Source organism: Oryx dammah, unplaced genomic scaffold, assembly GCF_014754425.2.
Source record: "Oryx dammah isolate SB20612 unplaced genomic scaffold, SCBI_Odam_1.1 HiC_scaffold_25, whole genome shotgun sequence".
NCBI lineage: Eukaryota > Metazoa > Chordata > Mammalia > Artiodactyla > Bovidae > Oryx > Oryx dammah.
Window position 1 is genome coordinate 101,400,041 of NW_024070209.1, and position 14,479 is coordinate 101,414,519.

The following is a 14,479-nucleotide window of genomic DNA, read 5'->3' on the forward strand; positions in this document are numbered from 1 at the left end:
TGAGTATAGTTGATCTACAAGGTCATGTTAGTTTCAGGTGAACAGCAAAGATTTATATACTTGGGTGAATTTTACAGTGTATGCATTATATCTCAATTGTTATTGTTGTTTAGTCACTAGGTTATGTCCAGCTTTTTGCCACCCCATGGACTGTAGCCCACGGGGTCCTCTGTCCATGGGATTTCCCAAGCAAGAATACTGGAGTGGGTTGCCATTCCTTCTCCAGGGGATCTTCCCGATCCAGGGATCAAAGCTGAGTCTGCATCTGCTGTATTGCAGGCGGATTCTTTACTGCTGAGCCACCAGGGAAGCCCTTATATCTCAATAAAGCTATTTTAAAAATCGGGGGAAAGCAGCCCACTGGAGTCAGATGAGTGCTCATTGCCCAGATTCTGTCTTTAGAGCCCTGAACAGGGGGATAATGGGGCCCCAAGAAATGGCCTCAGATGAGGGGGTTCCCGGGGTGTCCTCAGCCTCCCCGGTGAGATACTGTGACTCTCACTTTTGTTGTTATTGTTGTCGTTCAGTCACTCAGTCGTGTCTGACTGTGACCCTGGACTGTAGCCTGCCAGGCTCCTCTGTCCATGGGATTCTCCAAGAAAGAATACTTGAGTGGGTTGCCATGCCCTCCTCCAGGGTATCTTCTCCCGGAATTTGCTCAAATTCATGTCCAGTGAGTTGGTGACGCTATCTAACCATCTCATCCTCTGCCGCCCCCTTCTCTTTTTGCCTTCAATCTTTCCCAGCATCAGGGTCTTTCCCAGTGAGTCGACTCTTCGGATCAGGTGGCTATAAGTATTGGAGCTTCACTTACCTGGAGCCTATTAAAATTAGACACTGAAGGAGCAGAGATGGGCACCAACTCAGAGTTTTTCAGAAAATTCAAACACCCTGCCTTGGGGTTGCCCTATGATTTATCTACCAGCATCTGGCAAACAGATTCACTGTTCAATTTTGATCTCAACTGCTGGCGACTAGCCTTAGCTAATCCTTGGGAATGATCTAGTGATTTTGTTTGGCTTCTGGAAATAGCAAATCGATTCTCCTGCTCAAAGACAAAGGCATGACTGTCTTTTCTTCTGCCCCAGTGAGTCTCAAGAACTTCAGTCTGTGGAGCAGAAACCTGGTTCCCGGGTCCAGCTTTGCCACGTAGTAGCTGGGTCTCCTTGAGCCAGTGTCTTAACCGTCCTGAGAATCAGTCTCCTCCGTTGTCAGTGAAGATGCCCTGTCCCGACTCCTCGCCCCCTCCCCCTTCACCTGACACGGTTCCCCGCGGTCCCACGTTAGATCTCGCAGGCAGGCAGGAAGTTTGTTTTCTAAGCCCAGGTTTGGCTGTTCTCTGAAAACACAGCATGTGTCAGCAGAGCGGGTCAGGCCCTGTGTCCTTGCTCCATCTATTTTTGGACCACAGAGAAATTAGAGCTGTAGTAGAATAACAATTTAGGGGACCAGATGTCTCAGGAGAGACTTCCGCCTTTGTTAATTACTCACACTGCAGACTTGCTCCATCAGAGTCCAGGACCCACCGCTTCCACCAGCGACATCCTACATGGATTTGTGTTCTACGGGGCCTCTGACCTCCAGCTGCCCGAGCTTGACAGAAATTACTGACCTGGGACTGATCCATAATTTTCAAGTACCTCTCATTAGAGGAGACAGCCTCTCAATCTTTTAAAGCGAATCTCTCTCCCAGTCACCTGAGCGGCTGTCACTTAAAAAAAAAAACTAAACTAAAATCTCTATAGCTGTCATTTTTTTTTTTTTTTAGTTCTTGGGGAGATTTTTTTCTGTTGTTGTTAACTCGGCTATTTTTTCTCAGATTCTACCCGGACTTCTTGGCCCCCAGACTGGGCAATGGAGATTTTAGTGTCCAGTTGGGGAATCATTGTGTGGCTCATGAGAGGGGTTTGGGAAAGCAGTCTGGCCCCCCTGCCCCTTTTAGGAGGATGTGTCAGGGTGAGGGGTATTGTGGGAAAGCTGCTCAGTTTGTGAACTCAACAGTGGTGATCAAAATCTCTAGATCATTCCCAAGGATTAGCCCCTCCCACTGGGAGCTCAAGCCAAAGTCGCACACCACTGGTAATGACCCTGGAGACCGGACTCAGGATTCAAATGGAATCCAACACAAATCACCAACAAATAAGTCTCTAAACTGTGGGCGTGTGGAGGGAGAAACTTCTGGCCCTAAGTTGCTTCTCCAAAATGCAGTTTGAAAATCATCCCTAGTGTTTTCATCTTAAAACGACAAAAAGGGAACAGATAAAACCGGAGCTCTCTCTGCTTCCCTGTCCTCCCGTCTCCCTCCCACAGAGGACGCCAGGCAGGACTTCTGGGCATATTCTTTCCTCCAATTTCTTTCCATTTAACTAGATTCATGCACAGGCTTGAACAACACAGGGGATCATTCTGTAGGTTTAAAATTTTTCATGTAAATGGCATCATACTTATGTTCCTTTCTTTCTTAGTTGCATCTTAGTTGCAGCGTGTGAGATCTAGTTCCCCGATCGGGGATAGAACCTGGGCCCCCTTCACTGGGAGCATGGAGTCTTAGCCACTGGACCACCAGGGAAGTCACTATACTTCTTTTAATAGCACGACTATAAGCAAATAAGCAGTTGGGTGACTATTTTTATTGCTAGTTTCCTGGCTCTGTGATAGCAGAGGCTATCTGAATTCTCCCTGACTCCTAGCACTTGGCACACAGTGGGTACTCAGTAACTATTCAATAAGAGAAATAATGAGCATGCAGATGAAGGGGCAACGGTCACACCTTATCCCCTAACCCAGGTCACGTGGGCATCTTCTCTATAATGGCACCAGTTTATTCCACATAGTAACTTTCCGTCCAAAGTGGATCCGACTTTTCACACAAGCATAAGAACTCAACAAACACCAAAGAATCTATCTGATTCACACAGATCACTTTGGCACCAAAGAAACTAAATTAGAAAATCAGTCACAGACGTAACTAACAAAATTGCTTGGAAATGTAAAACCCTATTTATAAATAACCTCAGGACTAAAGAAGAAATCCGAATGAAATTCGATGGAGATTAGATGAAAAGAGAATCAAACAAAAATAAATATTCTCAAAACTTGTGAGATGAGATAAAAGAAAATTTAGAGGGAAACATAGTTGCCAATGCTATGTTATATAAATGTTAATATTAGGAGAAAAAAGAAAGATTAAAAGGCAATTACAGCTAAGCAGACAACTCTAGATGCTGGAAACAGAACAACAGAGAGACTTCAAAGAAGGAAACCACAAAGTCAAGAGCAAAATTAATGAACGTCAAAGGCACAATTAAAGATATCAGTCGAAAGCAATGCAGACGAGAAAAGCACAGAGGCTTTCACGTGAATTGGGAAATGGGATCCAGGAATCCAGATCCCCTCGGGCAGAATGGGGACCACAGTGACAGGAGCGGGGACCTCAGGAAATGGTGATGGAGTGGCTCCTGGTGTCAGCTCTGCCCAGGACCACGGAGACTCTGAGAGAATCACTTCCCACCTCTGTGCCTTGGCTTTTCCATCTGTATAATGGGAGAGTTGGAGATACTGATCTCTGAGTTCTCTTCCAACCCTAGGTTTCTGGGAATCTTTTATTCCAAACTGATTGCAGAGAGGCAAAGGGTATCATCCAGGCAGGGGATTGCAGTCCCTAACAGATCTTTTTTTTAAGGATTGATAGTGATAATTGCTCACCTCCCCGGCCTTGTCTCTGTGTTCCCCAGCCACACTCACTGGCTTTCATTCTCTCCCATTTGGCCACATTTGCTCAGGGTTTGGGCTGGTCCCGCTTGTCTAGAACATCTTTGCCTTCCTCTTCTCCTGGATAGTTCCCTCATCCTCTCTAGAAAGACCTTCCTGCCCCTAGATGGACTTAGAATTCCCCAGTCCACAGCGCTACTAATTGCCATTAAATGATGACGTGTACCGTGCGTTTAGCAGCCGCCTCTTGTGCCATCTCGCAGGGTCCGTGTGGGTTGGCCTTATTCACCAGCACGTCCCCGGAAGGTCCCGTGTAGTGCAGGCACCTGGTCCTTATTTGAGCAATGTATTGAGATGCTCCCCATTCAAACAGGACCAGCGCCTTCGCCAACCTGTCCACCCTGCTCCCAGGGCTGCTGGCAGGCCAGTGGCGCTTGCCTCTTATTTACCTGCATTGACCTGAGAGTGACTCAGCTCCGTTCAGCAGAGCTGTCTCCTGCCAAAGCTGTTACAGTTTCTTAGCTCCAGGCAGAGACAGACTGCAGATGGCTTAATTTAGAAGCATCTCCGAAGGAATTCTTTGCTCCACGGCTCTTCATCCTTTGACTCCAGGGGTCTGTGGGGTCATGACCACACACGCTTGAGACCTGACTTGTGATTAGGACCCTCATCTCTGGTGGAGCTGCTATTTTTGGAGGAGAGAACGTGCAGGCGGGCGGGATGGGAGCCGCCCGGTTTCCAGCAGGGCCTTTCCCTTGACTCATTTCCTGGGCATTTGTTAAGAGAGTGGAGTTTCTCGGTGAGGATCTGGGGCTGGGATGACCCCACGGCTCTGGGGTTCTGTGAGACCTGGGGCGAGTGACCTAACCTTCTGGGGCCCCTGGCTCCCCCTCTGTAAGATGGAGATAACAGTGGATGCTCTGAGGCTGTGTTAAATAAGAGCACCGTGCCTGGCAAACAGCAGGTCTGTTAGCAAAACAGCCATGGGCCCAAGGTCCCAGTCGCTGGTCTCCAGGGCATGTTCTGCGGAGGGGGACTTGCTTCTTGGTGTTCTGAAAGCCGAAACGCCCCTCTCCGTGGACTTCTGTATTCTGCTTCAGGAGCTGGGGACTTCATGGGTACAGAACAGGCCCCTTCTCTTCTCCTTCTGTCTCATGGACTGCCCTGGTGGTTCAGACAGTAAAGAATCTGCCTGCAATGCAGGAGACCTGGGTTCGATCCCTGGGTTGGGGAGATCCCCTGAAAAGGGGAATGGCAACCCACTCCAGCATTCTTGCCTAGAGAATTCCATGGACAGAGAAGCCTGGTGGGTTACCGTCCATGGGGTCACAAAGTGTTGGATACAACTGAGTGACTTTCACTTCTCTTTCTAAAGAACAGTCCCATGAGGGCCGGGGAGTAAGCTTCTGCTTGAGTGAGCTCTTTGGAGAGTCCCCCAGCCCCAGCCACTAAGCATCTGCTTTGACTGTCACTTTCTCCCTCTGCTGACACCATTTCCCCTGCTGTGTTCCCCTGCCCACCCTCTCATCCCAATCCTCCCAGGCTGTAATCAAGTCCCACCTGGCCTGAGAAACCCGCCCTGACCATCTGAAGCCCAGTGAATTTTGCCCACTTCCTTCCTTCACTCATCCACTCATTTGTTCGGTCTTTTCAACTTTGTTTCAACACGTCCTGAATGCCAGGCCCCATGCCAGGCACTGGGGGTCATTGAGGAACAGGGCAGGTGCAAACCCCACCTTACAGGGTTCTGGGGCTGGACACTCACCTGTGCTCCCCTGGGTCCCTCCCATGGAAGACTGAAGTCATCCCTCCCATGAGTGACTTAACTCCGAGAAAGTCCAGCAGGAATGGGAATCCTTCAACAGCAGGGACCACATACTAAATGCCTGCCTCCCACATGTCAGCCCAGTGCTGCTGAGAACACAGTAGGTGTCAGAGTGTGTTGTCAGTCACTGGGGCGAACCTCTTGTGCCCCAGACGCCCCTGTAGAAAACCAGGGGGGCGTGGCAGCAGGAACACCAAAGCACAAAGGCTGTGGCACTTCGCGTCCTTGGCACACAGGTGCTTCACAAGTACTTTTCAGATGGATGGATGAGTGAGTATTTCTTCCTTGAGAAAGTTTCCAAGGAAGGAAACAGAGAGCTTCCCCTGGGCTTCTCTTTTGTTTGTGTGCTGTTGTTAACCTGGTTACCTCTAAGCTGAGCAGCACCTAGGACCTGGGTCCCCCTGACATCTACTCAGGAGACCAGTGTTCCGAGCCTCCTGCCACTAGCACTGCACACAATCACATCACCCACTGTCAGTACCACCCACCATCAACACCACTCACCATCAATACCACTCACCACCCACCATCAGCACCACCCACCATCAGCATCACGCCCCAGCAGTCACTGGTGGCTCCTGGCATTCCCGAGTTCTGGCCTCATCACTCCAGTCTACGGCTCTGTCTTCACATGGCCTTCCCCTCTCCCTGTGACTTCTGTCTCTTACAAGGATGCCTGTCATTGGATTCAGAGCCCACCTGAATACTCGGGATAATTCTCATCTCGAGATCTGTAATCATATCTACAAAGCCCCCTTTCGCAAATACTGATCACAGTCACAGGTCCCGGGGTTAGAACATGGATGTGCCTTTGGCTGGGAGGTCACCAGTCAGTCCTTTACGAGAGCCGGAGGGGTGCGTGGGCCTGCAGAGCTGTGCTTCGCAGTGAGGAACGGCTGGCACCTGGCCCCCGGCTCAGGACTGTTGCCGCTCTGGATGCCACAGATGACCATGGAGGCCAGCTCGGCCTCTCCATCGGCCGGGCTGCCCAGGAGTTCTTACCGAGCATCTCTAGCTGCCTTCTGGGGAGCACGGGTGTCAGGAGACACATGTCACTGTTTACAAGCCCCTGTCCCACGCCAGAGGGGACGCAGGATGGACCCTGGAAAAGGCCTTTTGTTTACGGCTACTTCTGTCCTGCATGAAGTGTTGGACCTTCTCTCTTCTCAATACCTTCCGCGAGGCCACTTGGTAAGTGTTCTGAAACTGGAGACCGAGCTGAGAACAGCATTGTGGTGTGTCATGTAGACACTGCTATATTTAAGATGGATAACCAACAAAGACCTATTGTATAGCCAAAAGTATAAAAGACTGTGGTTGATGGAAATCAGTTTTCGGTGACGGTGGGAAGGGCCTGCCCAGGGGGACTCAGAGCTTTGGGCCTGGGCTCGGGCCCTGCCCGGGGAACAACCCTGATGCACGGCCCAGAAACAGGAGGCCTGAGGCTGGAGCTGGGACGGCTCCCGGAAATGCCACTACGAGTGTCCACAGAGGGACGGGGGAAGCGTGTCCATGAATCTCCTGCACTATTTGTTCCTTAGGACTCGTGGGCACATATTTTCCAGAGGAGCGGGTCATGGCTTTCTGCAGAGACTCCAGAGGGCCCACAGCCCCCAAAGAATGAGGGATGCAAATTTACGTCCTAGAGTAGCTAACTCAATCTGCTCATCACCATTTGATTTTTTTTTTTTTAGCAGTTTCTAATAAGTTTTTGCAGTGCTATTTGGACGCAGCCAGAGTGGCAGCCATGGCAGAATATTCTAGAAGGAATCCAGAACCTAGGACCCAGGGGTTCATGGGCAGGGGGGCTGCTAAGGCAGAGCTTCTCTGTCCCTAATTCCCTTTGGGGCCGGCCCTGGACCAACTTTGCTCTGGGCCTCAGTTTCCTCACCTGTAAAATGAACACAGTGGAGTCAGATGCCGTTGGGCCCTGCATGCACCCTGACTCACCGTCTCTCTGGACCTGAGATGTCCCACCCTAACCTGTGACCGAGACCTTGGGCTGAGGGGGTTGACAGGGTTCGCAAGGAGGTCGAGCTCTGGTGAGCCATGACCTCCCCCCGGGGCTGCGGGTCCCCAGGCCATGGTGAGTCCTGACGGGGACCAGGGTGTGGGACATGGAGCACAGAGACATTCCCTGCAAGTCCCTCCCCGCCTCCCCTCTGTGTCTGTGCGTGCTAAGTTGCTCCAGTCGTGTCCAGCATTTTGCAACCCCACCAGACTCCTCTGTCCATGGGATTCTCTGGTAAGAATACTGGCGTGGGTTGCCCTGCCCTCCTCCAGGGGATCTTCCCGACCCAGGGATAAAACGGGTGTCTCTTACGTCTCCTGCATAGGCGGGTGGGTTCTTTACCACTGGAGCCACCTGGGAAGGCCTGCCTTCCCTCTATTTTCTTTTTCTTCTTCATCCTCTCTCCATTTCTCTTTTCTCTCACCTTTTATCACTGGAAGGCTGCCTGCAGCTCTGTGATCTTAGCTAACCCTTGCAGGGAGGGGTCCGTTGGCCTGGCTCTTGACGAGAGCCTGTGGCTGTGCTGGCCATGTGGATCCCACCTTATCCTGAAGTCACGGCAGAGTCTTCAGCTGCTCCAGCAGACCCTTCGTCTAGACCACCACGTCCCCTCATGACCCTGAGCTGTGGGGGGCCCCCAAGGCCAGCACACAGGCAGCCCCCTTAGCATGGAACCCCCAGTTCCTCCTATAAGCCCCCTTTGTTCCCCAGAGAGGCCCTGACTCTGGGGAGGGTCAAGTCCATCTCTCTGTGCTCTTCGCAGCCCCCAAGCACTCCATGGACTCTCATGAAACAGCTATGTGGCCATCACCCACACCGTTTCCCCGCCCAGGAAGAGTGAGTCCCCCTCGTTCACTGTGGGACCCAGTGCCTGGCACAGAGCTGAGCTCAGTGGTTAACACGTGTGGCCTGAATGAATGAATGAACCATGCGCGCCTTGAAACAAGCAAGCCTGAACGAACCCTTTCCACCCCGTGCCTCCGTTAGAAGAGAAGTGCCATTTGGGGGGATTCTCATCTATTTGGAGGTGCTGCAGCAGGCCTAGGGGACGGAAGGGGTCTCCACTCATCACCACTTCTCGAGAGGGAAAGACTGGCCAAAATACTGACTGCACAACAATTTCACGGCAGAGGCCCCCACACCTCGGCTCTGGCTCTGGTTCTGGCCCAACTGTCAGCCGCGGGGATGGGGGTGGAGGTCAGATGGTCTTACAGTGACAGACAGGGCCCCAACTGTGCCTGGCGGCCCCCCTTGGAGAGAGCGGTTCGTTTGGGGGTTTAATGGTGGAGAATCAGCTTTGAAGGATGATGCTGGCTGAGAGGTCCCACTGCCTGGTGACCGCCATCATCGGCAGGTGATATTTATCAAGTGCACGTTGTCCTGGCAACAAGCGAGACAGAGGGAAAAACGCGGGCACCGGGCAGCTCTGCTCTGACGCCCCTCCCTGTCCCATGGTGGGTCCTCCCCACTTCACCCTGGAACAGCAGGGCAGCACTTTCCCTCCACTTGGTTCCCTCTGACAGTGACTTTCATTATCAGAGATGGAAGGATGGGGCGTCCCCGGGGGAGCCCTGGAGCACTCATGCCCGCTGACCGGCTCTCCCTCTGTCCGCAGGTGGGCCCCCATCTCGCGACCTTCCCCACTGAGGCTGATCGCCAGAGAGCCTTCAAAGCCCACCGGGAAGAGTGTGCTGTGCGCCAGGGGACCCTGAGGATGGGCAACTACACCCACCCTTAAAGCCTGTCTGACGCAGTAGAAAATTCTCTGAAGGACTCGCCTGTCTTGCCCCAACTCACACAAGACACTCCCCCATCGTTCTGTGGGTTCTGCCTCAGCCAGGACCTCGGATTCGGGTCTTAGACGACTTATTTTTGCTAAGTTGAGCCCCCCTTTAGCCGCACTCGCTCCCCTTAGCCCCAGCAACCCCTCACTTAGGGACTCCCCTCTTCCAGCAGGACTCTACCTTGCTTCTCAAACCCCAGCCTGATAAGAGAAACTCAAGTTTCAAGGCAGATTTTATAGGCTCCAGACTAAGGCTCTGTCCTCAAGTATTAAAAACAACCCATGTATTTGCTGTACAAAGTGTGACAGTATCATGCTTTGAAAGCCCTCATTTCGTATTCCAAACATGAGATTTAATTTTTCTTTTGGGGGATGCCTGATGTCTCTCCATGGCAGTACTATTTCTCTGGGACCCCTGAGGGCAGGAAGAGCCCACGCTCCTTACTTGGAGCGGGCCCTCACCTCTTCAGGGCTAAGACGCCTCCACCAACACTGACCTGGGAAGGTCACCCCTCCCACCTCCTGAAAGACAATGCCCTCCAGGGCTGAAAGCACCCAGACTAGGGCCCTTCGTACCTCCATCTTTCTGCAGGTCCTCTGGTTTCTCCCCACAAATTAGATACCGATCTACTTTAAATTAAAAGAGCTATTTGTCATCCTCCTCTTGTGCCTTTATTTGAATACCGGTAAACCAGTGTGAGAATCAGCCTCAGACTCTCCAAGGGCCCTGACTTTCTCCACGACATCTCGACCAGCGCCTATAAGAAGTCAGGCAAACTCTCAAGCTTTAAAATCCCCTGGCTAGTCTGAGGGTTCCCAGCACTGACCTTCAACTTGGATCTCTCCCCAGAATCCCACACTCATTTATCCAACTGCGACTCCCCAGGCCCCGCACCCCGGGCCAGGTGTCTCCACTCAAGCGTCGGCCATTCATCTCAAACCAGCACAGCCGAGAAAGAATTCTGGATTCTTTTTTCCCCACCAAACTTGATTCTCCTTCCATTTCCCCCATCTCATACTTGAGACCACCCAGAGGCTGAAGACAAAAACCGTCACGACTCCGCTTCCTCCACTCTTACATCCGATCCATCAACAAGCCTGTCAGTGTTACTTCCAAAAACACCCTGATTCATCTCCGGGTCCCCATCATCTGTCTGGAGAATTGTATCAGGTTCCTGCTTCTCCCCACAATCCCTTCTCCACAGCTTGTCACCTGCCCACCCCTTCTTGTCATTTAGATCTTAGCTCAAACGCCAAGGCCCCTCAACCCCCTCAGGCAGTTCCCTGGTGGGCTCATGGTTAGTATTGCCGGCTTTTACTGCCAGGGCCCAGGTTCAATCCCTGGTCAGGAACCCCAGGAGACCCCCATGAGACCCATGACACAGCCAAAAATAAAATAAAATCAGGAATTAGTTTAAAAAATAAAAAAGGGTAAGATGTCCCCTATAGGAATTTGATAGTCCAGCAGTTAGGACTCAGGTCCAGGTTCAATCCCTGGTCAGGGAACTAAAGATTCTGCAAGTTGTGTGGTGTGGACAGAAAAAAAAAAAAGATATGAACAAGTCTCCCACTCAAAAGGCCTTCCCTGGAGTGTGTGTGTGTCTGACTCTTCGTGACCCTATGGAGTGCAGCCCCCCAGGCTCCTCTGTCCATGGGGATTCTCCAGGCAAGAATACTGGAGTTAGTTGCCATGCCCTCCTCCAGGGGATTTTCCCAACCCAGCGACAGAACCCAGGTCTCCCTCATCTCAAGTAGATTCTTTACCCTCTGAGCCACCAGGGGTAGCCCCCAGTTAAACCCACACCAACCTGTTTTATTCTCAGCAAAGCAATGAGCCCTTATTCACTGCCTGTCTCCTCCTCTAGAAGGGAAAGTGGTCCTGGATCAGGGGCCTAAGACCCCAGGGCCCAGAGCTGGGGGCCTGTGGAATGCCCCACGGTATGAACATCCACGGTGGCTCCTGCCCCCCGCCCCCACCCAGGCCGAGTGCCTGGCGTGGTCGTCCATCAGCCTCGGCAGAGACACAGTGAGTCTGTGACTACAGATCTGAGTGAGTTTCTTGAACAGCCTCCCCAACCTCAACACAGGCTGGCACTGCAGCTCCTTAGAAGCTAATTCCATAAAAATGCCGCACACACTAACCAACCCCCTCAGGAATCTGGCTCAGCGGGGCCCTGATGGACCCCCACCCCATCCTGAGGGTCTAAAGTCCCCCTCCTGCCCCATGCACCAGACAAGCATCCCCAGCTGCAGCCTTCGGAGCCCTGGGAACAGCACCCCAGCCCGAGGGGCCTGGTCACTGAGCTCACGGCCGTTCCAGGGCATGACGCCCAGCTCCGCTGAGAACGTTCTGTGCGACCCCGTGTCAGTGTCCTCATCTGTAAGTCAGGACCCCAACACACCCCAGATGCTTTCTCAAGCGAGCTTCGGTAATGATGATGGTGAAGCATGTGTCTCCTGTGATTAGCAGACTCCGGCACTTTCAAAGAACAGGTGAATGCGGATAATTTTCTTATCAATAAGGCACACTGAAGAGGGACACCGGATGTCTGAGGGAGGTCAAGGGATGAGGGCAGGATGCTCCAAGGAGCCTTTGTGTCCAGATGCACCAAGAAGGTCAAGACAGTTTGAATGGAGCCCTCTCTCTTGCTCTGAAATCCACAATGGATAGGGGGGTACACATCAGGACACAGAATCGCCTAAAGGATCCCAAATTAGGCTCTATCTGCCACGGCAATGAGCAAGATGCCCCACTGGTCAGTGGGCCCTCCAGGCCAGCGGCCCCTCCAGGCCAGCTTTACCAAGGACGGGGCCAAGGTGGAGAAATATGGACTTGGCCAGAAAACGCTGCTGGAAATCTCTTTCGTCTATCCCATTACTTCTTGCCTCTGCAGCGGGTCGGGCGGGACTGGGGGTGCTGGTCGGGGCTGTGATCCATGCAACAGGAGCACGCATCCCCCCTCTCCCGGAGTCCCCCAGCCGCTGGTGGTCCAGGGCCGGGCTCAAGCACGCAGCAGAGTTGCTCAGCTCCTTGTCCTACAGCGCCACCCGCTGGCAGGTCTAAGCAGGAGGCCAAGGAGGAGCCTGGCCCTTCCCTCCCGGCCTCCTTCCCTCCCCTAGCTTGGTCCTTCCCTCCTCATGAATTATTTGCGCCCACACAAAGCCCCAGGTCTGATTCCAGTCCGATTCTGCCTTCTCAGGTATCCTGTCGTGTTGGCCGCACGCCTGTCCTCACTCACGCAGAGCCTGAGCTGGGGGAACCTCGAGGCACAACTGGGGCCCTTGATCATCCTTCACAACCCAGGGCAGAGCCTTCCCCTCCAAAGTTCCAGTCTGCAGCGGCCTTAGGGGTCATCTGCTAACCTCCCTCCTCCACCATCCTCCCCACTTCACAGGTGGAAAAGAGATGTCGAAGGGGCCCGACTTCACTCAGTGAGTCGGCCCCAAGCCAGTGATCGGTCCACTGTGTGTTCCAGAGTCTGCCCCCCAAAAGCTACCTCTCAATTAAAGAGGGGCAGATATGGGGACAGCTCCTGATCACGTGCCAAAGAATGCCACGCTAGCACTCACCACACTGGCCCTCACCAGGGATGTGACCTGGTTTTGCTCATTTCCCTGGTGGTTGGCATTTGGGAACATTCTGCCTTTCCGCCTCCAGGTTGGGTTTCTTGGCCAAACCCCACCAGAGAGTCAACCAGACAAAGAGGCCCATATGTACTGTCCTCCTGAGCCTCTGAGAAGTGGCTGGTCTGGACCCCCACCCAGTCAGCTTGAAATTCTCAGAAGTTTCCTCAGAGGTGGGAGGAAGGCAATGCCTGTGTTCATGTGCACTAGGCTGGAGGTGGGAGCAAGCGGGGTCCTGGGGTACTAAGACTTTGAAACAGGATTCACAAAACTGGGAGGGGGCTGAGGACATGTCTGCTCCTGCCAGAGAAGCCGGGGCTGAGCCAGGACCAGAGCAGACTTCTTGGCTGGTAGGTCCAGCTTTCTTTTCACGCTGAATCCCCACTGACTTCAGCCTCTTTCCAGATTTTTAAACTAGAGCCCAAACCCCATTGGTTCTGTCCCTTCCACCCCCTACTCTGATCAAACCAGGTAACTAACAATCTTCTCAGCCAGAAGAAAGGAGATGGGGTTCTGGAGTCTGACAACTGTACAAGATGTTTAGCAGGGATGGTAGCAACAAGCCAATGGTGATTGATGTCTGAGCTCTGCCTGGTAGGGAGCTTCTAGAAGCCTGAAGAGAAAGCAGTGCTCAAAGGCCACCAATGCAAATTTAGTCCTGGGTGTTCCCTGGGTCCAGCAGGAGATGGCTTAGCTCTTTGATTCATTCATCCAAGCTTCCCAACTTCGACCCACAGATCTCAGGGCCCAGAGCAAGCACATGTGCATGACAGCAAGCAGACCAGCAGCTCGGGTGCCAAAGTGGGCCTGGTGACAGACACACAGGTCTGTGTCTCCAATCAAAACCCCTCTCTTGCATTCATCCTTCTGAACCAAAACCGTCTTTCGCCTGCATTTCTTTTTACTTGGGAAACACTTTGATGCTCGAAATCATCATTATATGAGAAAAAAAAATCTAGGTTGGCTTTTTATACAGGTTCCTAGAACTGAATGCAAGCAATTTAAAAACGTGAATTCACAATTGGGAAATAATCTTTGGAGACAAATTTAGGTTGATGGGCGTCGTTGCACTCTGTGAGATTGAGGCATGAGAGTCCATCCCATCCTGCCCTGGTGACATCGCCAGCAGGGAGCATGGCGCTCGGTGTGCAGGACCGAATGCATGTTTACAGGGGAGGAAGGAAGGAGGAAGGGAGGGAAAGAGAAAGAGAGGGGGGCAAGGGTAAGAGGAGAGAGGAAGGTAGGAGGGAGGGAGAGAAGAACAGAGGAAAAGAAAGAATATGTTCTCTTTCGGGTTTCAGGAGCTCCATGGGGTTTTGAGCTGAACCAACAAAAGTGATTGAGAGCAGCATGACCTTGAAACCCACAAACTGTCCAAATCCTTGTCCAGCCCATCTGTTTGCAGAAAGATATTAGCACCCAAGCTTGGCCCATATCGCCCAAATCCCTTGTCCCATATTGCCCAAATCCCTTGTCCCCACCATGTTAAAAACTGCTTTCGGTAGGAAGGCCTGAGGCAAAGGGC

General features: G+C 52.3%; 1 protein-coding gene across 1 annotated transcript in view; it reads left to right on the top strand.

Moving 5' to 3' along the window:
• CFAP77 (cilia and flagella associated protein 77) overlaps positions 1–9,980 on the top strand; it is a 150,156-nt gene extending 140,176 nt beyond the window's left edge. Inside the window, exon 6 of the mRNA XM_040225452.1 lies at positions 9,163–9,980. Coding sequence (XP_040081386.1) covers positions 9,163–9,285 — 123 coding nt within the window. The 3' untranslated portion in view covers positions 9,286–9,980. The remainder of the gene's footprint in view (positions 1–9,162) is intronic.
• Positions 9,981–14,479: the final 4,499 nt, after the last annotated feature.